General features: G+C 54.1%; 1 protein-coding gene across 1 annotated transcript; it reads right to left on the bottom strand.

Annotated features, from left to right (window-relative positions):
* Positions 1-7878: 7878 nt before the first annotated feature.
* DLX3 (distal-less homeobox 3) lies at positions 7879-12925 on the bottom strand. Its single transcript, XM_069542415.1, has 3 exons — positions 12525-12925; positions 11283-11473; positions 7879-9729 (listed from the first exon to the last, which is right to left on the bottom strand). Exons 1-3 carry the CDS (start codon positions 12847-12849, stop codon positions 9382-9384), a joined length of 864 nt encoding a protein of 287 aa, XP_069398516.1. The 5' UTR covers positions 12850-12925; the 3' UTR covers positions 7879-9381.
* Positions 12926-14452: the final 1527 nt, after the last annotated feature.

Raw genomic sequence — 14452 nt, 5'->3', positions numbered from 1 at the left:
AGGGGGCCAGGCTGGGCTGCTTATGTTATACAGCAGCTTCTCGCTAACTCATTTACACATGGCAGGGTATATATGTCAATGCTACTCTCTCAATTTGTCCCACCCTCTTCTTCCGCCGCTGTATCCCCAAGTTTGTGATCTGTCTCTATTCCTAACAAATAGTTCCATCAGTACCATTTTTCTGGATTCCATATATATGCATTAAGACGTGTTATTTTTCTCTTTCTGACTTGCTTCATTCTCTCTAACAGGCTGTAGGCGTATCCACCTCAATTCAACTGACCCACATTCATTCCTTCTTATGGCTGAGTAATAGTCCATTGTATATATGTACCTCAACTTCTTTATCCATTCATCTGTCAGTGGACATCTAGGTTGTTTCCATGTCCTGGCTATCGTAAAGAGTGCTGCAGTGATCATTGGAGGACATGTGTCTTTCTGAATTATGGTTTTCTCAGCATAATCCTAGTAGTGGGATTGCTGGGTCACAGGGTAGTTCGTTTTATTCCTAGTTTTTGAAGGGGTCTCCATACTGTTCTCCATAGTGGCTATATCAATTTGCATTCCCACCAACAGTGCAAGAGGGTTCCCTTTCCTCCACACCCTCTCCAGCATTTACTGTTTGGAAGAGGTGAGGACTTCCAACTGTGTTTCCAGGACAGCCTTCTGAGTACCCCAGACGTGAAGATATCCGAAAGTATGATCATCCAGAACCTGCCTGGGCCAGAATCCATACAGAGGCAGCTAAGGTTCCTGACTTCTTCATTCGTGAATGATTACCTCTGCTGTAACCCCAGAATCCCTCCTGCTAGACAAAAAAAGCAGAGGAAAAAAAAGAGATTTCTTTTACTGATGTGCATGTGTGCCAAGTTGCTTCAGTCGTGTCCAACTCTTTGCAACCCCATGGACTCCTGGTAGCCCGCCAGGCTCCTCTGTCCATGGGATTCTACAAGCAGGAATACTGGAGTGGGTTGCCATGCCCTTCTCCAAGGGATCTTCTCAACCCAGGGATCGAACCCGGGTTTCCTGTGTCTCCTGCATTGCAGGCAGATTCTATACCACTGAGCCACTGGGGAAGCCCTCCCCCCTCCTTTACTGATACCTGATTGTATACCTAGAAAACTTAGGAGCCCTCAGGGGGAAAATATTCCAGAAGTAGGAAAATATTGGTATAGTGGCTGGATATAAGATAAATATAGGATGCTGTTCTCTAGCCTTGCAATAAATATGGAAATATATTCCTGTTATATTGGCAACACAAATTAATGAAATACTGCAAGTATGTAGATGTGAAGAAGCAGCTCTTTAGCTGATTAGTAACTAAAAGATTCAGGCATACCTCTGAGATATTTTGGGTTTGGTTCTACTCCATCACAGTAAAAACGGATATTGCAATAAAGTGAGACACACAAATTTTTTGGTTTCCCAGTGCATGGAAAAGTTATGTTTATGCTGTACTAGAGTTGTTCACACTCTACTGTAGTCTATTAAGTGTACAATAGCATTATGTCTAAAAAAATGCACGTACCTTAATTAAAAAATACTACTGTTGGGAAAATGGTGCTAATAGACTTGCTTAACCTGAGGTTGCCATGAATCTTCAATTTGTAAAAAAAAAAAAAAAAAAAGGCAGTATCTGTGAAGTGTAATAAAGTGTAAGTATGACAAAACAAGGTATGCCTGTGTTAAACTCCGCCCTCTTCCCTTCTGCTGGGACTAAGGCCCAGCACATGGCTCTGTCCCAGGCGGCTGTCCTTCCATTACATCTGAAGCATGGCAGACTTAGGTTGGAATCAAGAAAGGACTTTCCAAGTAGAGGGAGGAATTGTATATATGAGAACTCCCCTCGTTAGGCGAAAAGGTAAACTTTGGGCCCATGGAGGGCACCTAGCACTCCCAAGGTCAACTGAGGAGTGTCCTAACTGTGCACAGACTGGTTTCATCTAGAACTGACAGGATAGTTTGTGGAGCTCCATCACTGTGCCAAGCTTTGTGTTAAGTGTTATTTAATTTCCTCAGGAACCCTGAAAGTTACATATGCTTAGCTCCATTTTTATACATGAGGAAAATGAACCTCAGAGAGGGCAAATGACTTAGCTGAAGATACATAGTAAATGTCAAAGTCAGGGTTAACGCTCAGAAATGTGCATACATGTGCCTGGGTGTTTGCACACGTGTCCTACTTTATGAAACACTGGTATCTCTAAGGACACAGAGCTGATCTGGGAACAAGGGGGAAAGCTAAGCCTGGCATCCTCCCTGCCTTCTCCCCATTTCAATCTTAGAAGCCATGGGATGGTGAAAGGGCCACAGGCCAGGGATTCAGAAGGCTAAACTCTGAAACACATTCATTGGAGGCCTTTAGGGGAAGCTGTTGAACCTCTTGAGTCTGTTTTCTCACCTGGAAAGTGGGATAATAATGGCACTGCTTTTGCCAGGCAGCTGAGAAGATTAAGTGGGACTGTGCCTGTGAAAGCTTCTGGCACAAGCCTTGTGCACAGTAGGTGCTTCATTAGCATCTTCACTGCCTGATCTCGGGAGGATCTGAGTCTGCGTTTGAGAGACTTCCTTCCTTACCAGCCAGACTCCTGCTTCTTGTGGCTTCTTGCTGTCCTCAGCTTCCCCTTACCCTCTCTTAGCTGAAGGCATGTCACCGCTCCCCCCTACCCAGCACCACTGATGATTCCTGAACTAAGGGCGGGCCTGACTGGTCCCAGGGGTGGGTGTGGGACCATGCCACAAGTGCCGCAGGAGGTGGCCAGATGCCCTCAGTGTGCAGGGAAGGGCACGATGCTGCTGCCACCAATTTGCCAGGTATAAGCTGAACTGCCTGGGTTGGGAAGCACCCCCTCCCCCGTTCCAGCCAATCCTCCAGGGTGTGAATTTCGGGTCCCTGCTCACTCAGCATATACTGCCAGTCCTGCTCACACTTGCTCCAGGAGACAACCCAGGCATTTGGGCCTTGAGGCCCCTCCCCACTCAGCCCCCTCCCCAGCTTTGCCTCCTGCCAGGGTGTCTATCCTAGCTGCCCCGGATTCCAACGTCACTCCTTCTCTCAGACAGCCCACCTTGGGGCTCAACAGACCAATCCCAAAGTCTCTCCTTTGCCAGGAGGTCTCCTAAATTCACTGCCCCTCCTTTGCTATGTGACTTTGGGCAAGACATACAGCCTCTCAGGAGACACTTCCCAATGGACGAGTAGCTGCGATGATGACCATTGAGGCTGCAGCTACTCTTAGCTCCTACGTTGCTCACCAAGCAGCTAGTGATTGGGTGCTGGGTGTTCCTCTCATTGTCTGGTTGGCCCTCAACAGCTGAGAGCGGGAGGCAGTTATCATTCCCCTCTCAGCTCCACAATCCCTCATCTAATGGGAGTGGGAGGGATTGTATGAGGGATCCCAAGGGCAGGCTTCACATATTCACCTGGGCAGTTGACGTCCACTGAAATCCTGCTCTCCAGCCAGCATGATGAGCACAGAGTGAACATACCCAAGCCCCTGTCCCCATGCTTTATATCCCAGTTCAAAGCCCTACCCCCAGGGACCTTGGTATGAAAGACATCCCCATGCCCCTTGCTTTGCAGCTCAGCAACCCTCCCCGTCCCTGCCCAGTGCTCTGAGCTGGGGACAAGACAGTAAAGGTGACACATAGGCTCTGCCTCCACAGAGCTAGGACTAGGGGCCTGGAAAGAGAAGAGTCATCCAGTTAGCAGTGACTAGCAGGCTGAGTGACAAAGGAGAAAGACGGGGGCTGGGGACCTGGGCTGCAGGTCTGGGAAGGTTTCCCTGAGGACTGACTCAAGGGCTTCTGGGGCAGAGGGTCTGGGCCCCTGCAAAGAGCTGGAGGCTGGCCTTCCTGACTCCCCCAGCCTTCTCTGCCAGCCCCCCATCTGCTTCCTCTGCCGCAAGCCCCACCAAGGCCCCCATCAGCACTGTCCTCCTGCCCCTCTTCCCTGGGGCTCAGGAAACTCATCTCCAAGCACTTTTTGGCTTCTAAACCTCCCAGTCTCAGGCTGCTGGGTGGTTGGTAAACAGCTTATTAAGGTGATTAACGCTGCAATTAAAGCTGGAAAAACAGAGGCCAGGGTGCTGGCTGAAGGCTCTCCCTTCTCCTCCCCCCTTCGTTCTCCCCCAGCCCTCCTCTGCCATCCCCTCCAGGCATGGTTGATGCAATTCAGCCTGACTTAGCCAACCAGAGCCCTCACCTAGGTGGGGAGGCTGCACATCAAGTGTCCGGTCTCGGTGCCTGGAATCCCCTTTCCGGCAGGGGTGGGAGCTCCGCTGGCCAGGGGAGTAGGTGGTAGTGATGGTTGCTGAGGCAGGTGGAGTGTGGAGGCTGAACTGGGGTGAAGTATCCAGGACCCTTAAAGGGAGGGGCCTCAGAGACAAGGATAGAGATCATCCTTCTCATCCATTTCCGCAAGAAAGAAGGGCATGAGCCCTCTCCTCCCAGTATAGGGGCAGGGGCTTTCTTTCTCCAGGCTCTCAGAGTCAGGATGGCTCCCAGCATGTCTGAGGGGCTGGCAAATGCCAGGTCCTGACCCTTCCCTGAGCTTGGCATCCAGGGAAGTATTTAAGAACTCTCTGGGTCTGTGCCACCCCTCCCTTTAGCATAAGCTCTAGCCAATTCAAGAAGCCCTCAAGGCTCCCCCACAAGTCTCCTTCCCTTGCGTCCCATGAGTCCTGGGAGGGGAGTTATTCTGCAGGTGGGATCTCCAGGGAGTATGTTCCCAGACCCCCATCTCTGCCTCTCATGCTGCTGTCCTTTTTTCAAGGCACAATTCAAATGCTGCCTCCCCTACGAAGCCTTTCCATGTTTCCTTCCCACCCGCCACCAGCTGCCCTGCCCCTTTCCTCTGACAACTCACCCAACCCCCTTGGCTGTGTCAGGTTTGCCCAGCTGGGGGCCTCTCCAGGGTAGTCCCTGCTTCTGACCCTGGAGCTCCTCACCCAGATCTGTGCCTCCTTGCCCAGGCCTCAGTCATCTGTGGCACCAGTGCCTAGAAGAGTGCGTGAAATAGAGAAGGTGCTCAGAAAACATGAGGTTGACTCACTCCTTTTTGGAGTGCACCTAGAAATGGGCAGATCAACAACGTGGCAAGTGCAGCCAGGGGGCTGGGTCTGAATCACTGGCATTGAGGGTGGGATGGGGCAGGAGTCAAGGTGGGCAGTAAGCCCCATCACCCTGTCACCATCGTCAACAGCAGCTTGGTATACTGAGCAGTACTCGCTATGTGCTGTGTACCTTGTGAAACATTTTATACACACTATCCATTTAGTCCTCTCAACAACTACCTGCTAGGCAGGTAGCATTATTCCTATGCTATAGATGCAAATACTGAGGCTTAGGAAGGTTAAAGGATTTGCTCAAGATCACACAGTCAGTGGTGGAGGCAGGATTCACCCCAGGTCAGCTGACTCCAGCATGCACATTCCTGAATCCAGCATCAAGCTTTTCCAAGGATCAGCCCTGGGGAAGAAGCCCAGCCCCTCCCCACAGACGTCTCCCAGGGAAGAACCCAGGAAGGAAGGCTGGAGGGCTGGGGTAGGCAGAGCTACTCAGCTCTCTGACACCCTGCCCTGGGCATTTTAGTAAACTGTGCTGCAGAAAAGCCCACAAAGAGCACCCATTCTCCAGACAGACCAGCATTCAAATCCCAGCATTGCCACGTATTAGTTATGTATCTCTGGGCCGGGAAGATCTCTTGGAGTAGAAATGGCAACCCACTCCAGTATTCTTGCCTGGAAGATCCCATGGACAGAGGAGCCTGGTGGCCTACAGTTCGTGGGGTTGCAAAGCATTGGACACGACTGAGCAACTGAACATGCACATAATTATGTAACCTTGATGGAGATTGGACCTCTCAGATGAGCCTGTTTCCCCATCTGAAAAATGGGCACTATACCACCCACCTCCCAGGCTGTTTTGAGGATCCCATGTAACGTGCTTGGCACAGAATATGGGTTTAGCAAATCCAGCCCTTACTAAGGTTTGGAGAACAGTGACCCTCGGGGCAGACTGGGGTTCCCTCGCCCCCCTCTTCTTCTCTGAAGGTTGTCACGAGGCAATGGGTGTAGTCAAGAAGCACCTGGCAGAAGATGGGCTCAGCTGCCCCACCCAGGCACTCTGCCAGGTCCCCCACCTAAGCACCTGTCCCCATGGCCCCCCACGCCCCACCCTAGGCTGGTGAGGAGGGTGACCTGCTTGGCCTGGAGGTGAGGAGAGGAAGAAGCGGAGGTCAGGGGTGGGGCTGACCCTGAGGGAGGTCACCCGGGCAGTTAATCCAGCCTGACAGAGCAGGGATGAGCAGGGAGGAATTAGGAGCTTACAACATCCTTTCATCCCGAAGCAGCCCGCCAGCCAGCCTGCCCGCCCAGCCTCCCTCCTTCCTTCCTCTCTCTTTCTGCCCTTTTTTTCCCTCTCCCTCCCTTTGCTGGCAGCCCAGCCCTAATAAAATGCAGTGTCTCCAGCAAGTCTGCCCGGCTGCCGCCTCGCTGCTCCTGCCTGCACGCAGCCCTCAACCCAAACTGCTCAGCTCAGCCCCGCCTGGCAGCTGCCACTTAACCCTTGCCAGCCCGGCTGGCGTCCGTGGGCTGGAGGCCCTCCTCCCTTCCGCCAGCCTCAGGCAAGGGGGAGGGGAGGCCTATTTTCTGAGAGGCAGGAGGGTAAGGTGGAGGCTGGAGGTCCCCAGGTTCTGGAGTCCTGCAGTTCCACAGGGCCCTTCTGTTCTGCTTCCTCATCCTTATTCTGCTTTGTGGCTCACAGTCGCCCCAGAAGCCTGGAAGGGTGGGGATTGTTGTTCCCATTCGACAGGTGAGAAACCGAGATTCCGACAGGGAGTTTCCAGGCTGAGCTGGGTCACCCTGACTGCTGGATGGTGTTGCTGAGTCTCCATTCTAGACTTTTTCCAGTACAGGGCGCAGTCTCTGCTGTGTGTGTGCGTGCACCTGTGTATCCTTTGATACACACTCCTTTGGAGTGCTGTTTGTCTATTTGTGTGATGCTAATGTGTCTCAGGTGTGCACTCAGATCTGTGTATCTGGCCTCAGAGGACAACATGAGTCCATGTATGCGTGATGGTGGAGAGATGTGAGTCTTGGTACATGTGTAAGAGGTGGCTTCACAGCGTGTGCATGAATCCCATCTGTGTCTCCCATCTGGGCCAAGATGTTTGCTCACGCATGCTTCCGTTCCCACTGCCCCCTCCAGCTCTGTCTCCCCAGTCTTGGAGTTGGGCAGCTGGAAGAGGAGGGGGCGGGCAGCACTGCTGGCCTAGGCCGTCCGTGAGTCAGGGCCGAAGCACTCTCTGAGAAGGTCAGTGTGGAACCCCCCTTGTCTGTTGCCATGGCCCAGCCTGGATCTCAATGGCCTGAGGTCCCTGCCAGCTGTGGGAGCAGTGGTGTTCTCCCTGCCTAAGGCCTTGCCCTCACCTCCAACTGAAAGGGACAGACAGAAGGGTGGGTGGTAAGGAAATGCCTGGGCATGGAGGCAGGGGGTTACACAAGTATGTGTGCAAGCATGTCTGTGTGTGAGCCCAGGATCAAAGAGCAGCCCTGAGGTGACCCAGCAGCGGCAGCAGTGGAGGGCTGCTAAATCACACCGACAAGGGGTGCCAAGCAGAGTGGAGTCAGGGAGGCCAAGGGCTGGGAGCTTCCATTTCCCAGACTGTCGGGCCAGCCGTGCGGTCAGGAGCATCTGTGCCCCCTGGCCAAGCCCAACTCAGCTCTTGAGCTCAGAGCCCCAGCAGTAGGTCCCCAGGGCTCTGAATCTCTTAGGAACCCCTGCTCAGAGGTCCTTCCCCACCAAACAACTTTCCTGACTCCCAGCCCTCCCCTGAGAGCTGCCTGCCTCTAGCCTCCAGTTCAAAGAGCTCAGTGGTTATTTTCTTCTTTTTTATTAATGTTATATATAAAGGTGAGTCCAATAAGAAAGCAGAAATGAGAAGGCTGGGAGAGGGTGGGAGCTGGCTTCGTTCCCGTCCCCCTGGGGTGGGACTCTTTGAGATCCACCATGTCTCTCCTCACGCCTGCGCCTCCCACCAAACCCAAATCCAGCCGGAGCCCACATCTCTGTTTCTCTCAGCTCACTGCGCACAGGCAGGTATGTCCAGGAGGAAAGGGCCACATAAATAGGAAACCACAGGAGGGAGGAGGCTGCTTCTCTCTGTTGCTTTAAAAAAAAAAAACATACTATATATATAGCTAGAGTCCTCTACCCCTCCTCTTCTTCGATGTTTGACCACATCAGGGGTGGAGGAAAGTTAGCTCTGGGGGGACATTTGGGCCAGGAAGAGCCAGTGCTACCAGCCTTTCAGACAGCCACCCCCTCACCCCTAAAGGTACCGAGTTATAACACAGTGCACCTCACCCGACATTCTCTGTCTTGGCGGGAACAATCTGTTTCCAAGGCCACCGGAAAGGGGGTGTTTGGGGGTTTGCTTTCCTGGTGTGTCTCCTTGGAGATTTGGGGTTTGGCGCCAGCTTACTGGAGGAGAGGAAGAGGTGGGAAGAGGCGGGGTGGGGGCATGGGGGTGAGCAGAGGTGCCCACGCAGGGGAGATTGGTCCTAACTGTTAACAATGCCCTTTGTCTTCCTATTTTTCAACAGCTTTTGAAACCAAAGTTGTGCAAAGTCCTGTACATGGGAGAAGAAATGGGTGGTCGGGAAGGCTGCCTGGGACCCACCCCTCCTCTTCGACCAGAGTGGGGGAGGCGAGGTGCTCTTTGAATTCTTCTCTCTAAAGCCACAAATATTAAAAGCTTCCCTTACTTGGGGCTTTTCTTTGGTGTAACCCTCAAATCTTAAATGAGGGCTAGAAGTTCAGGGCAAGGCTCGCTGAGGTCCCCACCCTGAGTCCCAGTCTCACGGTCCAATGTCTTTTTGGCAGAGGGGATGCTCAGGAAGGAGACAGCCACAGGTGGCTTGGGGGAGGATCTTGGGCCTGGCAGGTCCTGGGATCCACAGTGCCTGGTGCCCCAGCCCAAGCCTGACCTGCGCACACTCCACAGTCTCCCCAGTACCCAAGGAATCCAGTCTGGGGACTGAGTACTAAGATTTAGAATCTGGGAGGTGATGAGCCATTTGAAGCCAATCCAGGCTCTTGGAGCAGAAGGGGAACAGCTGTCCCAGCTGGAGTGGAGTGCCCAAACATCTGGAGGGGCACCCCAGTGTCTAGGCAGGGAGTGGGAGGTTCAGGGGGCATCCTTGGTCCATGTAAATTTCCTCTGGAAGCTCTTGGGTCCCTGGAAGAAGGGGCAAGGGAAGGGGGAAGGGATGTCCTTTCCCCTGTGCTCCTCGATGATTCCTGAGTGTCAGCTAGGACGGAGGCGCCTTCTGCCTGGTCCCGGGGTTCCTTCGTGAGAGGTTCAGGATGGGTAGGTGCTCAGTACACAGCCCCAGGATTGGGCGGGGGCCCTGGGGAGGCATGATGCAGGGTGGCTGGTTGAGGCGGCTGCTGCTGTAAGTGGGGTCCACTCAGGTTCTGTGCATGGTACCAGGAGTTGGTGGGGTCGTCCAGGTAGCTGGGGGAAGCACTGTACGGGAGTGGCGGGGGCAGCTGGCTGCGGGCAGGGGCTGGAGTAGAGTGGGAAGAGGTGTCCCAGAGGGCAGGTGATGGTGGTGAGTTGCAGGCCATGGAATCGCTGTTGTTGGGGCTGTGCTCCAGGGGAACCTCCCCATTCTTATAGAGCTTCTTGAATTTGGAACGGCGGTTCTGGAACCAGATTTTCACCTGCCCCAAGAAGAAAGGGGGAGCTAGTTAGCCTCTTAGAACACTGAGTGAAAACCCGTCAGGGAAGCCAGTCTGGAGAGGGATGGGCTAGAATCCACTGTCACATAAGACCCAGGCAAAATCCAGGCATCCTGCCTCCAGGCCAGCATCTTTTTCTATTGGGGATAGAAATTCAGCTAGAAACTTAGGTCCAAATTCTGCTCTGCCACTTACTAAGTGCGTGACTGTGGGCAAGCTACCCAACCTCTCTGGTTTTTGCTGTCCTCATTTGCTAAATGGGGACACTGGCAGCACTGTTACCTACATCACAGGGTCACTATAATGCTCAAAAAAGTTAAGACAGACAAAGAACTTGAAGCAGCCAGCCATACTACTGACATAGTAAGCACTGAATAAAGGGCAGCCCAGAGGGGAGGAGGCAGTTCGCAGCATTTTGTTCACGTTAGAAACCCATAAGCAAAGGTGCACAGATATACAGAGACAAATACACACCCACATAAGCATCTCCATGTGCATGAACATACCCACTCACCACTTCACACACAGGCACCAGTCTATAAAGATACACACATGCACAGATACACCCAGATAAACGCCCTGCAAACATGAGCTCCCATGTGCGCACACTCAGGAGCCCTTCAGGGCTGGTTAATGGGGGTGATCTGGGACTCAGGAGCAGGTGAGCCATGATCTCCAAATTTCCCTTGGGGTATCTCCCCCTCCCCCTGCCGCTCTCCACCCCATGACTGGTACAAACAATGAATCAGCTCCTCACCGGGTGACCCAGATTCCCGGCGGACCGGGCCCCACGCAGCCGCAACCCAGGCCCGCCTGTCAACACCTGTAGGGAGCCAGGCGTCTGCCACTCCTCCCCTGAGCAGTGACAGGCTGCTGGGGGCTTTAGGGACAGGCTGGGGCTGGGGGACTGCCACCTCTAAGTCCCTACCCCCCTTTGTGGGGAATCTGTTCTTGCCTCCAAGCACACAAGGGGTGGAGCATTTGGGTACTGAGCAGGAATGCAGTCTTTTGATACAAGCACACATTTTTGTACATACACTCACCATGGGGCCCAGTCAAGTACATGTGTTCATCAATAAACACAGTGGCCCTTGAAAGGCCTTCCTCCTGAGGTGTGTATCCCACAGGTACTGTGCACACGTTAGCCTGTGTGCAAACAGACATGAATACACGTGTATGTACACCCCTCACACACACACGCCTAGCCTGGGGCGGTGGGGAGCACTATGTGGACTCCTAGCAGTGACCGTCGCTGCTGGGAGCCTGTGGAAGCTGGTGATTCTGGGGTAGAGAATCTGATAGACACACTCAGTCCACACTCAGTCGCACGATTCACAACTATGCACACCTGTACACGTGCTAAGGCACAAACTTCAACCGAGTTTGAGATCTGGGGGTCCTTCTACACACAGACAAGGGTTTCAAGGGCCTGCAAGCAACTTAGGAGGCCATCTAGGCTCAGCGGTGCCTGGGGTATCCCGGGGTCCCGCAGGACCCCACCGAGTCCTCACGGCCTTCGACCGCCCGCCACTGACCTGCGTCTGCGTGAGGCCCAGCTGCGCGGCCAGCTCCGCGCGCTCGGGCAGCGCCAGGTACTGGGCCTTCTGGAAGCGGCGCTGCAGGGCGGCCAACTGGTAGCTGGAGTAGATCGTGCGCGGCTTTCGGACCTTCTTGGGCTTCCCGTTCACCATGCGCACCTCAGCTTCCGGCTCCTCCTTCACGGACACTGCGGGCAACGCACCGGGCGGTGGGCGACTCAGCCTCGGCCAGAGACACCGGCGCCCTCCGGAGCCCCGCGGGAGCCCCCACCCTCCGGCCCACCGACTCGTCCCGGGACTTCCTGGCGGCGCTCTCCTCCGCCGGCGCCCCGGGAGGGAGCTGCGGCCACAGAGCCTGGCCGGCGGCCGCCCACGACGCTGCGCTCCCGGGCTCCTGCTCCCCCGGTCCCGGCGCCAGCCGCCCCTGGACGCGCACGGCCGCCGCCTCGCTCCCCAGTCCCTGCCGCCCGCCTGCTCGCCGCCCTCTCACAGGCACCTCGCCGTCGTCACTGCTCTCGCTCGCTCTTTCCTGTTCTCCCTTCCTTTTTTCGTTTTTTAGACCCTTTCTTTTTAGAATAATTTTAGATTTCAGAAAATGTTGCGGCCGCATCAGACTTCCTTTTCCTTCGCCCTTTCCTCGGATCCTTTCTTCCGTCTTTCCTTTCCCTTTGTCTCTCCATTTTTATGCCTCCACTGTATGTTTAGAAATAAAAATATTTTATATTTTATAAAAATATTTGTATGCCTCCATTTTTCTTTTTGCCCCTGTCTCTTCACTCTCAATTGCTGCTTCCCTCCCTGTTTCCGTAATTCTGAGGGCTCTTTCTCCGTGTCGCCCTCATCTTTCTCCCCCTCCCCAGCCCAGATCCAAACTGCGGTCGCAGAACGCCCAGCGCCCGCCGCCTGCCCGGAGCCCGATGGAGAGCCGCTTGCTGAAGTGCCGGGAAAGCACCTGGATCCGGAGGCTCTCTGACCGTCCAGGGCCCTCTCCTTCTCCGCCTCGCTCACCCGGATCCTCACCCGGGACCGACCGCAGCGTCCCGCGTGCACCACGCCCCAAAGGCGCCCAGTTTCTGGACTGGAAGGTCGCCCGTCCACTCTGGGGGTCATCTAGCTCACCGTCTCTAACTTCAGACAGTACATTTCTTAGCCGGGACGCTCCCCTAGATTTTGGCTCCAATTCCTCTCTCTCGGGGACCTCCCAGTGCCTCCCGCTCTCAGAGACCCCGCGGTCCTCACCTGGGTCCTGAGCGGGCAGCGGCTGCTCCCGGTAGGCTCCATATTGCCGGTAGGAGGTTCCGTAGGTATATTCCGACTTGGGCGAATAAGCGCCTGTGCCTCCAAGCCCGTTGAGATTGAACTGGTGGTGGTAGGTGTAGGGGTTTACGGTCTGGCCATAGGGCTGGCCCGAGTAGTAGTCGTGCTGGGGAGCGCTGTAGTAGCCCAGGTCAGTGACGGAAGACTCGGGCAAGGTGGGCGAGTCCTTGGAACCCGCATGGCAGCTGAGCGAGCTGGAGATGTCGGTGAGGATGCTGCTGAGCTTGCGATCGAAGGAGCCACTCATCCTGGCGGGCGCCGTACCACCCCCGGGCTGGCCTCAGCCGGAACGCCGAAGCGGGCAGGAGCTCGGGGGAGGCGGAGGAGACGAGGCGGGGTTGTGTGTCCGGAGGGCGAGGGGGGAGGGTTCCCGGCAGCGTCTCTGGGGAGGGTCGGTCGAGGGGCGCTTAGACCGTCGCGGGTCTTCGGGCGGTCGCGGCGCGCCTCTCGTCGCGTCCCAAGCCACAGTCAAATGCTGCCAGCTCCGCCCGGCCAGCCGGTTATAGACTCAATAGTGGAGTCGCAGAGGGAGGCCCCAGCGCTCTGATTGGCTGCAAGTCTTGCCTTCCAGGCAAAACATGCTCTTGCGCTCTTTCGTTTCTCTCTCATTCTTTGTTGTTACTCAACACACAAACACACATACACTCACACACACGTACACTCACACACTCTCTCTCTCTCTCACACACTCACACAGACCCCTCTGTTCCTCCTCCTGTGGATCCCTTCCCCAGCCCAGATAACCCCTCAGTGTTCCTGGAGGAAAGAGTTGGACAAGGGTATCTCTGCAAGAGTCCCCAGGTCTGTCCGTCTGTCTGTCTCTCTGCCTGTGAGTGGAAGGTGGGCTCAGGTGCCATAGAGGAGGGGAATTTGCCCGCTGGGTGTCTGTGAGGTAGGTGGTTCAAGGTGTGTGGGGTGGCGGGGCAAATGATGGGCAGACGAACATGCCCAAAGTGGCAGGACCCAGGCTCATGAAAATGTTCTGTTTTTTTCTTTTTTTAATTAGAAGAAAAGAAAAAAAAATAAGTTAAAGAAAAAGTTTGAATATATATTACTATATCATTTTAACAGCAATGCAATCACAAAATGTAACTTTAAAAAATGTTTTTGATGAATGAAGAGGTCCATCAGACAAAAGTGCTTCAGGCCTAAAAAAGTCATCACTGGGTCCAGGGAAGCTCCAGGAGGTGCACAGCCTGTGTGTAGTGATGTTAAATTTGTCTCCAAAAGTTTCAGAGATGACCTAGGCTTGTGGGAAAGAATATGGTCCCCATGAAGATGGGTGGGACACAGGCTGGCTCTCTGTGCTTCAGTAAGTTTGGGGGCAGATTCTGTGCTTCTGGGACTTGTAATATCCAGACAGAGTGAGCATTTTCAGAGATCAGGGGTGTGTGATGTGGGGATTCATGTGTTCTGCAGCACATACAGAGTCCACGTTCATGCCGAGAACGCACTCGAGTGCAAGAGCATGCATGTGAGAGTGAGCCAGTGTGTATGGGAGTCGGAAAGTAGTGTGAGTGGAGGGCCATGGGATGGGGTGTCTGTGTGTGAATTTGTAGTTGTATACAGATGCACATAAAACTCTCAGCACCTTCTCAACCTCAGGTAGTTGAGAACCATGGTGCTCCACTGAACCCTGTCCCCCCTAAGAAAGAGGCTCTCTTCCCTTGGGACTCCCACCTCCTAGTTCTGTCTGGCCCACAAGGCCAGCTTTCTAAGTCATCCAAACTGCTCCCAAAGCTTTAGCTCATTTATCCATTCCACTTTCGATTCTGTTCTCCGTCTTCCTCTGTTGTGTGGAGAAGGAGTCTCTTCCAAATATCAGTTCCTAGTTGCATGACAACCTTCAC

Source organism: Ovis canadensis, chromosome 11 (assembly GCF_042477335.2).
Source record: "Ovis canadensis isolate MfBH-ARS-UI-01 breed Bighorn chromosome 11, ARS-UI_OviCan_v2, whole genome shotgun sequence".
Taxonomy (NCBI): domain Eukaryota; kingdom Metazoa; phylum Chordata; class Mammalia; order Artiodactyla; family Bovidae; genus Ovis; species Ovis canadensis.
The sequence above is the reverse complement of the archived record's forward strand: the minus strand, read 5'-3'. Positions and strand labels throughout refer to the sequence as shown.

Bases quoted from the DNA above. Each gene is read 5' to 3' on its own strand.
- DLX3 (XM_069542415.1), bottom strand. From the start codon at position 12,849: ATGAGTGGCTCCTTCGATCGCAAGCTCAGCAGCATCCTCACCGACATC. The intron at 11,474-12,524 runs GTGAGGACCGCG...CGTTGCCCGCAG, and splicing joins GCTGCCCGCTCAGGACCCAG to TGTCCGTGAAGGAGGAGCCG. The intron at 9,730-11,282 runs GTCAGTGGCGGG...TTCTTGGGGCAG, and splicing joins TGGGCCTCACGCAGACGCAG to GTGAAAATCTGGTTCCAGAA.